A 13,483-nucleotide genomic window follows, 5' to 3' on the forward strand; every position below is an offset into this window, starting at 1 on the left:
AATAAATATAGGACTTAAACTAGTGGAATAAAAATTAAGGTAAAATTGACCATGTGGAATAAAGGCTGAGCTTGGCTTTAAGAGAAGCTCTGTTATATTCAGTGTGTCTATTCTGTGAGTCAGACTAATGGCTGATTGTAAGTGAGAACATATGGGGGTTTTATTCACAGGAGATCACAGGAAAAAAAGCCTCAACATTTCCATGAAATTGGTGTGGGAGGAGTTGGGATAGCAACAAAGAGGAGTCAGTGTACATTCAAGTGATAAGATATGCAACATATTTCACAGGTCTGGATTTTGTACCTTCTAAAATGTTGTAACCCTGATGTGAAAGAAGCTCTCTGAAGTTTGGCTGTCTTCCTCTGCTATTCTTCATTCTGCCCAAAGGGAGGCAGCAGACCATTTTAGATTATACCATCTTTATGAGGACATTTCCTCATAAACCTCATGTCACGTGACTGTATGAGGTCTAGACTTGGTTTTAGAGTTATGGTTAGAATTAGGTTTGACTTTAAAATGTTGCCAGTTTAGTTTCAGACAGTTTGGTATGAACTGCAATAGAGTACATAACTTTCTATACACAAGGAGAAAAGAGGGATGTCTGGGTGGTTGTGAAAGTCTGTTAATACCCAGTGTTCAAAGAGCTATTTATGTGATCATAAATCTCAAAGCAACCGTTAAATCCAAGGCTTTCTATGCCTTTTAAGATTCAGTACTCAGTAACTGAGAGTGTGTTTATAGAGCAGTATGACCACTGGCTGGTGACCTTTCTTTGAAACAGGCAGTGTCAAAGGACAGACTGGTGATTGTGAGAGAGATGTTTGAACTGTGGAATTTTTGTGAAAATATTCAAATTCCACTGTAAATTAACCAAAGTATAAAATGATTATTTGTGATTTAGTTTCTAGGGCAGCTGTACAAAGGTTTCATGATTGTCAGCTATGACCTTTTGATCTTTCTCCTCATTTTTTCAATAAGCCAAACATTTACAGCTTTACAGAAATGGCTGCAGTAAAAATAAATGAGATGTAGGGTGGAAGTAGAGAAGATCAGAAACTAGAAATACTCAAATATAATCTATAGATGTAGAGCTTAAATCCAGGCTGCATTCAAATCACTCATTCTCAACCTCGAAATTAAATTTAGAGCACAATATCAACACTTTCAGTGTGGAAGGATATTTTTATGGCTGTCACTTCATTTAGGTTACTGTTGATAGTCACAGACATGGATACTATCTGATTTTTCCTTGGCTATAACCACATAGATAAACCAATTAATAATTCAGTGTGCTCTCAGACATAACATGTCCACACACCCCGGTGGACTTATTGATGATGCATCATGTGTATACCTGTATAACTCTGTAACTGGGAAGAAGGAAGTGTTTACGCTCTCAGAAATCCACTGACGCACATGTTTAAACAATACACCAATGTATAATGCATCTGCTAACTGAAACTCATTTATTACCTCTTGTGAGAGATAAAGCCATCTGCCGAAACTCCCCTACTTACATGGAAAAAAATATTTGTGCTGTTGTTATTATAAGCAAAGGCAAAAGGTAATTAACTTAATGTTCAGTGGGTAATTCAGGCTCTGTCATTTGTAAATATGTTGTGAAGGGAATATTGGAAAACAAATCAATGTCTGCCATGTTTCCAGTGTTTTCAGGAGTTCAGATTGGTCCAGTGGTGTGTTTGTTGTTTCCATGCAAACAAACTTTGAACTATAGGAAGAATTGCATTTCAACTTTCAACTAACGCACACCAGCAGAAACAGAACAGTTGTGTAAATAGAAACAGAATTTAAAGAAGATTTTTATGATGGCATGAATATGAATATGACTTCTAATGAACCTCATCCGTGTTCTGTATAAATAAAGAATTGCTTGCTTTATTTCTATATCTGTGGTTTTGTCAGCCTGTCGAATAGCGTCTGGACGATCGACAATTTCTTGTTTAAGCACGCAAACAAAGAATTTGATAGTATTAGCAGTGCGATATGATTTGAATTGTTGGCAAACCGTTTACTTCCTAAATACAAGATAATCTCAAATAATTGTTTTTGTATTCCACTTAATCTTATCATGGTTAGTGAGTTAGCCATTGTGTCGCAGATATGTGTACACACATACAAGATAAAAATGGGTCAGATTGTGATAATCACCTGCACAAACTGGCTACAAGCATAGACATGGCGTCACACCAACACAGTCAGACCTGATTTATAAAATGAACCAGAACATTCGTTATGTTCTAATATTTAAGGCTCTTTCGGAAATTGTTAGGAGCTCCTTCCTAAGGTGAGGTCAAATTTAACTTTAACATTCAAAGTCTCTATCTCCAACTATTTGAACCTGGCACCAACTGTCTCTGTTCAGTATTGATTTTTCCTCTGCACCTATATACAATACACCTCCATTGTTCTCAAAAATCAATAAAAAACACAATAACACCATCGCACTGGGTGGGATTGTTAGTCAGTGGTGTTGTGATCCACTGCTAACCAAATGTAATCAAAAACAGTCCCCAACAAATACACTTTTTACTTCAACTGCAGCAATGTTTACTAGGACCTGCAGTTCACACCTGTTTTAGGAACATACTCGGCCTTTTGTAAAAATAAATATATCTTTGAGCCTTTAACAATGGGCTTGTGTTTATGTGCCACAGATGGCAGGAAACATTAAACGACGTTGGTTTCAGTCTTTTCATTAAACTTTCAAGGAAATCAACAGGAAATCAAACTGTTTTGCCCAACTGTTTTCGACCAGTAGAGACAATTCAAAGAAGCATCTTATCTATAAAATACAGAGCATTACTAGTTTGTCATTAACTGGGATTTAATTGTATGGTGACTCATAGACTGTGTGACCTAGTGAAGATAGTGACTGTTTCTGCTATTAAAACTGTAACGTGGTGTTTTAATCAAGGCTATAAAACATGACAAATTGCAAAGAAACTTGAAAAAAAAAAAAAAAAAAAAAACAGAAAACATTTTATCTCTCCTAAATTCTCATCCTCTCTCTCAAACACAGTTACACTATAAGCAAACATACACACATGCACACTGAATATATGCACAGACTCATATAAACACACAAACACACATCTATGAAAATGCATGTTTGCATATCCATTACAGTCTCATGTGGTCACCTTTCAACCACAAAACAAGCGCTGCCCTGGCCACTCATTACCTTCATATGGCAATAAAGCAGTCACACCCAGCACTACCATGGGCAAAAGGTTAAATCATAAAAACACTCTTCATTTGAAAAAGGGCACAATGAGCACAACACACCCAGGTGCCAAATAAGGCCAATGTCCAGGACTCACTTGATTGGCTTGGTTTGGTGAATGATGTCATTTCAAAGGAGGGTCTGAACACTAAGTAATAAAATTATACACAGATAAAGGTCGACTCCTTATGAGCTGCAGAAAACGCGAAACGGCATCTGAGTGGGCACGTATATGCAGCAGGGAGTTTGTGGTGGAAGAAAACTGACAAATCCATACTTCTGGATTGTGCAGCAGGTGAAGCAGCTTGAGGAGAAGACATAGCTGGTGGAAGGAAGGGTTGGCAAAGAGGAGCAAATTAAGAAGGCCTTCAGGTATTCGTTGAAAAATAAAAGGGAGAAACAGGAACAAGAAAGAGAAACCTTGATAGAAAGAAAGAAACCTCGACAGAGGAATCGAGAGAAGAGGAAGCACAAGTTAAGAAGCTTTTGAGTCACAAAGGAGTCATCTGTCTGCATGCACGATGGCGTCTTTCGGACTTGAAGTGGTTGGCATCACTTTGTCAGTGCTTGGCTGGGTGCTGAGCGTGCTCTGCTGTGCTCTGCCAATGTGGAGGGTCTCTGCCTTCATTGGTGCCAACATTGTTACAGCTCAGGAGTACTGGGAGGGCCTGTGGATGAGCTGCGTGTTCCAGAGCACAGGGCAGATGCAGTGTAAGGTCTACAACTCCATGCTGGCCTTACCCCAGGACCTGCAGGCAGCCAGGGCGCTCACTGTCGTCGCTATCATCTTAGGAGTGGTGGCTCTCCTCATCGCCATGGTGGGAGCAAAGTGCACAAAGTGCATTGACGACGACGGTATTAAAGCCAGAGTGATGGTTTCTTCTGGGGCAACATTCATCACAGCAGCTCTAACGCAGCTGGTGCCCGTTTCCTGGTCAGCAAACATCATTGTAGTTGAGTTCTACAGTCCAGTCATCCCAACTGGACAGAAGATGGAGATCGGGGCAGCATTGTATGTGGGATGGGCTGCCGCTGCTCTGCTGCTGATTGGAGGGTCAGTTCTGTGCTGCAGTTGCCCTCCACGGGAAGAGAAACCGTCAAGGTACAGCGTGCACCCCCAGAGTCGTATAGCATATTCTGCTGCACCGAGGTCAGTGGCCCAAAGCTCCTACAACAGGAGGGACTATGTGTAAGGGAAGCAAACTGGACCAAGGACAGATTATTGTTATATTTTTTATGGGGTTTCTGTTTATTGTACATTTTCAGGAAATATATGTAAAAAAGTAGTTAAATAATAATTACATTGGTTTACCTGGAAACAACTGCTTATTAGAAAAGGCTGAAAAGGAGTTTTATATTTTAGCATGATAGATGTGTATAGATATGTTTTGATACTTGTGCATGGATTTGTAAGTTCTCTGCACTTGTTAGATGATAATGTTTACATATAGTAGTTGGTTTAAGTGAAGAATAGGGAAATAATCATCAAATTTCAAAAGGCAAAAGGTCGAATACAGTAAAAGATATGAGAATTGGTTTATCGTCAGAGTTCAGTGAGTAGACTTTGTATACCAGAGTTAAATGAATATTTAATCTATTTATTTGTGCTCATCACATCTAGATCTATTGTGGATGTTCCTAATTGCGTTAATTAACACATAAATTATAAGATGTCAAGCAAATCCAGACTGTAATTGTAATGTAATCTAATGGTTTCACAAATGGGGAATAATATTTAACTTAATTTGATGTTTTTCTTTACAAAATACAAACCGGCTGAGTCACATATGTGAAACTTTATGGAACTGTGTCAAAGCGGATTCAAAGCATGATCATAATGGCAAAATGGACTATGAAAAAAGACAAAAATTATTTATATAAGACATTTGGATTAGATTAGTATGTGACTCGTTTTATTTGTGTCACAGTAGTTTATTGTTGCTGTGTATTTTCGACAAAGATTAAAACTTGCATGTCTTTAGTTGCATTAATATGTGTTTGACTTTTATTCAAACTGTATGCGGCATGTGACTAAACATTTTCAGCAATCTGGGAGTAAAACTGTTTAAATAACAAAAAAACTAATAAAGATATTTTTACAATGAAATGTGAGCCTAATTTATCCTGATTGCACTTAATAATTAATATTATAATTCAATCTTTAAATAATGGTAAGTCATTCTAACAACAAAAAATGAACAATAACTTCAAGACACATTATTTGAAAAATGAAATACAGAGAATTTCATCTATATTTGATATTACTTTTTTCAGTTTTTTAAACAGTACTGTGTACTCATTTTACAAAAAATAGTTGTTTTAGGAATGAATATATTGTAGGTGTGAAATACATTGGAGTTGTATATGACAGATACAAGGTATATGACAGACTGTCTGTCTGTTTGGTCTGAACTGACTTTGTCCTGTTTTGAATAGTCAAATGATCTTACCGTGTTTTGGAAGTCGCTCTCAGGTACAGCCTACTCCTGCATGTGACCTGCTTCTGCCATTCTGGACAGCACTGACTAAACATATTTCAACATGCCGGAAATAAGTTTTAGATACTCCTTTGTAAATATAAGAGACAAATATTACATTCAAGATACACTTAAAGTATCAAAGGTAAAAAAAATAATAATTCTCACTATGCAAAATGCCCATTTACAAAATATGTATTTTTAGTGAGGGACTGCATTTATGAATGCATTTTGCATTATTGACAGTAAATATGAAAGCAGGAAAAAGGTGTGACCCATTTTAATTATTTTAGTGCTGGGAAGGTTGTGAGTTTCATTTCAGACTCAAAGTCTTATCTTTTGCTAACCTATCATAACACAGCAGAAACTAAGTGTATATTTTTTTTATTATGAACTAAAGTTATCAGATAAATGTAGAGTAGTAAAAGGTGCACTATTTGCATCAGAAATGTAGTTTAAAGAACAGAAAGATGAAATACTTAAGTAAAATACCTCAAAATTGTTCTAAAATACAACCAGTACTTACAAAGTAAATGAATAAATACTTTCTTCGTGGACTTGTAATTGAAACACATATCCATAGGTGTGTCTTTGTTTTAGCCTGGTTTTTCCACTGTAACTTACATGGTTATATATGGAAATAGAAAACCACTAGAGCACCCCAGTTTCTGTTAATGCTCCTGCACTTGTTCTTGAAAAACAATCACCTGGTCACTGTCAAACTCCACTGCACTGCCTCTGTAAAAACTCCAATGTTTTAAGTTGTTGGACAATCGAAACCTTAATTTGTTACTTTAACAAATATGGCTGTTTTTTCAAATTATTATTATTTATTTAAGAAATAAAAAAAAGATAATTCACAGTGTTTATCCTGCCATAATAAATTATATTAAACATCAATTATAAGCTCAGAATAAGTTAAAACTATGGGCTCTGTTAACTAAATTTCAAATTGATAGTTTAGTTAACGCATCAAATTAAGTTTACATGTTACATTATCCTGGGTTTGTTGTAATTGCAAATCTCACATGAAGGCTAATGCATGTTATAATGATAAAACTAAGATCTGAGTTCCTGTAACTGAGTACAATAATAAGTCAAATTTGTGATAATGTAAAACTGTCTCGAAATTTTGCGTTTTCTGACCTGTGTCTGTTTTACACTGAGCACTGATACCGGCTGTCTACAGCTGGTGGCTGTTACCACAGAGGATATGAACCATATGATGTTGATATATAAACACGACAAACTGACTGATGAAGACTCTCCATGATGAAACGACAAACAAATCCTGTCTGTTCGGTCCTAAGGTTTGTTTATGTTGTTGATACTATTTGTGGTTTCCCACTGCTAATGTCAGATAATGTCAGAGGACATTTCTGCAACATGTATTTGACCAAAACACTGGATCAGTCTGTTATTCAAACCTCTGGTCACAATTCCTGAGCAGCCCCTTGAAATATATAAATATATGAAGTCTGAAATTTTGGTTTGGAGGTTAGTGATGCTTCCAAAAACATTTCTAAAAGAAAAAAAGTTGTGTTGTTGTGTAGTTCTCTAGGTAATGACAAAAATCACATTAGAGGCAACTGTGCATCATACACTTAGCAGTAATTCAGAAATATTTCCTGGAAAGGACTAATTTGTTATAGAAAAGAGTTCACTTGGTACACTTTCAGTTAGCTAAAACATAGGTTTTCTGTCTAAAAATAGCAAACAGGTGCCCATATGAACTGTAAAACAGGTTTTCTTGGCCAGCTCTTATTGATCATTAAAAGACCCTTTCCCATTCAGTGTAATAAAGGACAGGGTTCTGTCTCCTTCTGTGCAAAACTGTTTTCAAAGGTTCATCTAAATAGGTCATAGAGGTTAGACAGAAGAGGATATTTTTTAGCACCAAGTTCCCTCTGTTGTCAGTATCAGTCATTATTGAAGTTCAGCCACAAAATAATTAGAGGGAAATTTGATTTGTTTTGAACTTGTGTACTATAAGTTCCCCTTAGAATTCTTTTAAAAAAACAAAGAGGATGAATGATTACAAGCAAAACCTGTTTCAGTGATGAGCACTGAAACAGGTTGTAGAAGAAACGGCAAATGCTGTTGCTAATTATTAGAAAACTATGCACCTGTCTTGTAAATGCATTTCTCATAAACGTTTATTAACTAAAACTGAAAGAATGGTTCCTGTATATTCTCTGAAAGTCTACTGCCCCTACTTTTATATGGTATACTGGACCAGAAACTGTTTGATCACGGTCATGATTTTAAGCGATACAGGAAGATCATACTGTGTGTATGCTAAAGGTGTCTGAGACCCAGTCTATTATGTTTTCTCTATGCTCATATTTACTCTGGGTGCAGTTAAGCCGGTTTCCAGCAGAGCTTGGGTTTGTTTTCCTAGCTGAACATGCATCCGAAGAAACCCACACAACTGGAACCAGAAAGAAATGAAAGATCAATAGTACCATGGGGCCTGAGTGTGTTTGTACTAGCATGTGTGTGTGTGTGTGTGTGTGTGTGTGTTACTCACAACAAAGGTTCCTAAGCAGGCAGAAACTGAGGATACTTATCTGTTTTCCACCATTGTTTACTACTACGAGTCGGCACTTAAAGGAAGATTTTTTGTAAAACAGAACTTCTCTTTTCCTCTCCACTAAGATGATCAGTATTTTATTCAGCTCTCACTTGAATTATCTGCAACAGATAGAACACAATTCCTGTGGGAAAACAGGTGAACTCCAATTTTTTTAGAGGTCAAGAGGCAGCCATCTTTCCAGTGCCAACCCCCAACAACCACACACACACACACACAGACACACCCTCCCTCCATCACATCCCTCCTCATTGACCTGCCTCCAGCTCTTCTCCTCCCCTGCTGTTTGTGCACAGGTGCTGTTTTTTTTTCCTGTTGACATCATCACCATGGGACTCCTCCTCGCTCCCTGGAGGTATAAAGGAGCTCCTGTTTCCGTGGCAGCATCTCATAGCCACATCCCAACCATTTACAGGTGCTCGCACTCTTCACGACGGACTCTGTGGACTCTCTGTTTAAGTTTTGTTTTGTCAGCAGACAAAGAGCCAGTATGTCGATGGGCATGGAGATTGTGGGCATTGCCCTTGGAGTTATTGGATTTATAATTACAATAGTGTCATGTGCCCTGCCAATGTGGAGGGTGACAGCCTTCATTGGAGCCAACATTGTCACTGCTCAGATCATCTGGGAGGGTTTGTGGATGAACTGTGTGATGCAGAGCACAGGTCAGATGCAGTGTAAGATCTATGACTCAATGCTGGCCTTGTCTCCAGACCTACAGGCCTCTAGAGCGATGATGGTCGTTGCCATCATAGTTGCACTGTTGGGGGTCTTGATCTCCATCGTTGGCGCCAAGTGCACCAACTGCATTGAAGACGAGTCGTCCAAGGCCAAAGTGATGATCATCTCTGGAATCTTCTTCATCCTCGCCGGCCTTTTGGTGCTCATCCCTGTCTCGTGGGCCGCCAGCGTCATCATCCGGGATTTCTACAACCCCATCCTGACCGATGCACAGAAGAGAGAAATCGGGGCATCTCTCTACATAGGCTGGGGAGCGGCCACCCTCCTCCTGATTGGTGGGGCACTGCTGTGCACCAGCTGCCCTCCAAAAGAGAAGAAGTACAAGCCACCGCGGATGATCTACTCCACCCCACGCAGCGCCAGTGCAGGTGGAGGGTACGACAGGAAGGACTACGTTTAACCATCCCTGAAGTATCTGATCGATTGATCTTTGAACGTACGATAAAATGAAAATCTTTGCTGTATATGAGTGTGTGTTGTTTGTTGGCTTTCAAAACCACAGGGTGACAGACCACTAAGAGACTCCGATATGAAGATGTATGTACAAATATTGAACTTTCTGCTTTGCTGTTGATTGTCTTTTACATAATTTTATGCCTCTGCACTACATAATCCCTCAGGCTCAACTTTTCAATATATGGACATGAGATCCTGTTAAACATACCTTTAATCTTGGTTCCATCTGAGTACATATTGTGTTCGTAGTAAACCTTCTGTAACATTAGGTGAATTTGAAGACACCTGTTATTTGTGTGTCTGTGGTTCTTATTGGCTGTTGGTGGACTGGTGTATCCTGTTTCACTGAAACTTCAGTTAAAACATTGTGTGTCATTTCAATGACAAGGAGGCACCAGCTCTTATTTCACAAGGATTTGGTTGTGTGATTGTTCAGTGCGTTAATGTGGGCGTGCACGACTCTGTGTGTTTTGCATGTAATATTTGCTTAGTGGAGTTTCTGCTGAGACTGAAACTAAAGATGGATCCATGATATGGCCCCAATTAACAACTGTATATTCTTCCATGTAGATTCACAGTTTGAGGATGCAGAAGAGACTTTTAGATGGCACACAGGGGCTGACCTATTTTTGTGGTTTCCATTTCTGTAATTAAATGCATTTCAACTACATATTTCACTATATTTGAAATAGATATGTATTGTGCCTTAGTTTGATTTTTATATGTTTTTCTATTATTCACATTAATTTAACAGCCTCTGCTGTCAAACAAAGGACCAAAAGACCTGTTTATTTTATATGTGTGTGTGTGTGTGTGTGTGTGTAGGTGTTAGTCACCCTGAGGGAACACAGCTATTTCATGATGCTTGTTTCTAGATCCGCAGAACATTTGTGCACATAAAGGAATATTTCACTAATTCATCTCTTTTCAAAACAATGTGTTACTCTTTTTATTTTAGTGTTAATCAAACACTCTTCCAGGCTCTGAACCATAATATGTAATGCTTTATGAAATGTTTTATACTTGACTAAAATCTAAATGCTAAGAATTTCAATAAAAATACAGAAAATAACATGGGGTTTAATTGTTTTTGAATGTTTTTAGAGTGCTAAATATCACAAGAGGCACATCACATTACAAAGCTATCAAAACCAACAAGGATCACTCTGAAACAAACCGTTTAAAAACCTGAAAGCTGGGTTGGGCTTTTGGAATTAGTTTTCTTTGTTTCATCCACCAGCACAGCAGCATTAAGTCATCGATATGTTTAGGTAATGCTTAGATGTGACAGATGCCACAGACTTTGTTTAGACTGCCATATATCTGTGGAAGATGAAAAATGTTTGCCTCTTGGCTATATTGTGATAAAAGGAAAGGAAAGGAAAGGAAAGGAAAACAGGTACACCCAAAACTGATCTGCAGCTCCAATGACATAAGGAAGTTTAAAAGTACATGTTTAATGTTTAAACATAGTGCTCTCGGTCATGTGTCAGCACCAACCTCCAGTCATACTTACAAAACATGTTAAACTAAAGTCAGTCTAGTCACAAAAGCAATTTCTCTCATCCAGCATGGCAAGAATAAGTCCAGCTTACTTATGGCAATATTATTTAATTACATTCCCCACCATCTCTTCAGTCTCTAAATGCTTTACATCACACAGTATCTCCTGAAAATTATAATAGATTTAAATGTTAGAGATTTACTGACACTCAGTGAGTTAAGAGAGACTTACCGTGTATTTACAAAGCGCTTTGAAGCAACTTGTTTAACTTGAAAGGTTTCACCTTTTCCTGTAATAATTAGCTCAGAGCAAATGGTACCCATATCTCTATATATCTAAACTAGTACAATGGCAGCCACATTAAGCATTCAATCTCCAGTCAAGACTGGAGGCAGGACTGTGACATTTTCAAATAATCAGTTTGGACAAAAAGCTTCATACAGAATATTTGACAAGCTGACTAGTATTCATCTCTTTGTATGTCTGCTGAACAGCTGATGGAACTGAATAGGGTGTGATGGGCAGATCCTGGTGACTAGAACTGCAAGAAGAAGCAAGAGAGAACACCGAACAACTAATGTACCAAAGTAATGTAAATATAACTGTTCTGTAAGTTAGTTCTAAATGGAAAGGATAATGCTTACTGCAAATTATCGATATTGAAAATGAAAGGATCGAAGGTTAGGTACAACATGTACTAAGAAACCACATGATGTTGAGCTGACTAATCAACATTATTCTTGTCAATGCAGCGTCAGGAAATTTCACATAAGGGTTCTGAACCACTACAGCCTTATCTGTAGAAATTAGAACCAAAGGTACTTTATCTGTCTTGAAATACTGTTTTACCACTCAGGTTTTCTCTCTCTCTCTCTCTCTCACACACACTCACACTCTCACTCACACTCACACATTCACACACACACACACGCACACACACACACACACACACACACACACACACACACACACACACACCTTGTCATATCTCTTTAATCTGAGGGGATCATGCTCAAAGTGGGTTAATGTTGATAAATTTAACAGAAATATCTCCATAACAAATCTGCTAATGTGCTATAAATGTATTTTTAATAATGAAATACACTAACTGTGAAAACTACTACTTCGGTTCAAGAGTTAACTTTAACACATTTAAATGAAACAGCACCTGCCTTCATACTTTGCTATATTCAGTAATGATTTGTAATTACCCCTTATTTACTGAATATATCAGGTTTTGATGTCAGTTTCTGAGAATCACAAATAGTTTCATGCTGAACTGAATTGCAGAGATTATGACACACTTTTCCATCCAAAATATAACTAGAAGCATAAAAAAAAAACCACAACAAGCCCAGAAAAAATCTTGATGCACATAAAAATTACTTAAATATCCACTGAAGCTTCTGCTCCGGGAAGAGATAAATAATTTAAAACAAACATTAATATAATATTTCCATCACATTTTCACTTATTCTTTTTGTTCATTCCCTGACCTGTGTTTGGGCCAAGTGAATGTTTGTCCAGTGGTGTTAGTAAAGTACACATCATTTGAAGTCACAAAGTCATGAGATTTTAAAGGTGTCAACAATTTTAAGATAGAAAAATCATTTTAAATAAAGTTACATACAGAGGGAAATTAATTCCTTACCTTTCCTCTCGTACATCGATGTTTATTTTTATTGTACAGCCATCAGCTATACCCTGTTCTAAGAGCTGTACTGCAATGAACAATATGCTTTCAAGTATTTTGTCCTAACACGTGTTATCCTTGAGAATAATCCATGAAATACCGTAGTTCATGTTGCGTGTTTCTCCGATTTGTTTGTTTTCTTTCTGAAAACAAAAAAGCCGCGGTTGAACCTCTGCGTATTTGGCAGAGAGACAGCCAATCACAGAGTGTTTGTGTGAGCGACAGAGCCAATCACAGAGTGTGTGAGTGAGAGAACCAATCACATCGTCGACAGACCAATGTTTTCATGTACCAGCTAATCACATGCATCTGTCACATCTGTCAGTCACGATGACTGACAGATGTTTTAGCCAGTAACATTACAACGAACTACGGCATACCAGGATTAGTTGAGGGGATTTACGTCCGTTTTGTCCAGACCAGCTAACTTCTGATGACTAAATAAACATTATTTTTTAGTAGTGTATCTAGTTGTGTTGAAAATATATGGTATTTATGTTTTATTTATTATGGTGTTCTGTTTTAAAGACCTGTAATATAATTTGTTTAAGTGTCATTTTTAAGTCTCCAAATGGCTAATGGTGTCGCCTGGACACAACCATAGATAGAAATGCTCAGTTTTATTTAATTTTCACCTAAATATAGAACAGGATTTGTCCACCTTTATGGATATGACTCCTTTTAGTTTTTATGTCTAAGGCCTACTGGACACACCTACAGTCAAAATCCCTATTAAAAACCAAAAAAGACAAATAATGTGTCAAATCAATTTAAG

At 37.5% G+C, this 13,483-nt stretch overlaps 2 protein-coding genes across 2 annotated transcripts; both read left to right on the forward strand.

The window, feature by feature from the left end:
• The first annotated feature begins 3,426 nt into the window (after positions 1-3,426).
• On the forward strand, positions 3,427-5,294 carry LOC113142829 (claudin-4-like). Its single transcript, XM_026328134.1, has one exon. It carries the CDS (start codon positions 3,766-3,768, stop codon positions 4,435-4,437), a length of 672 nt encoding a protein of 223 aa, XP_026183919.1. The 5' UTR covers positions 3,427-3,765; the 3' UTR covers positions 4,438-5,294.
• Positions 5,295-8,717: 3,423 nt separating this feature from the next.
• Positions 8,718-10,583, forward strand: LOC113142698 (claudin-3-like). Its single transcript, XM_026327840.1, has one exon. It carries the CDS (start codon positions 8,805-8,807, stop codon positions 9,453-9,455), a length of 651 nt encoding a protein of 216 aa, XP_026183625.1. The 5' UTR covers positions 8,718-8,804; the 3' UTR covers positions 9,456-10,583.
• Positions 10,584-13,483: the final 2,900 nt, after the last annotated feature.

The sequence above is a fragment of the Mastacembelus armatus genome, chromosome 14 (assembly GCF_900324485.2).
Source record: "Mastacembelus armatus chromosome 14, fMasArm1.2, whole genome shotgun sequence".
In the NCBI taxonomy this organism is placed as follows: domain Eukaryota; kingdom Metazoa; phylum Chordata; class Actinopteri; order Synbranchiformes; family Mastacembelidae; genus Mastacembelus; species Mastacembelus armatus.

Coding starts and splice junctions, on each gene's coding strand:
- LOC113142829 (XM_026328134.1), top strand. CDS start 3,766: ATGGCGTCTTTCGGACTTGAAGTGGTTGGCATCACTTTGTCAGTGCTT.
- LOC113142698 (XM_026327840.1), top strand. CDS start 8,805: ATGTCGATGGGCATGGAGATTGTGGGCATTGCCCTTGGAGTTATTGGA.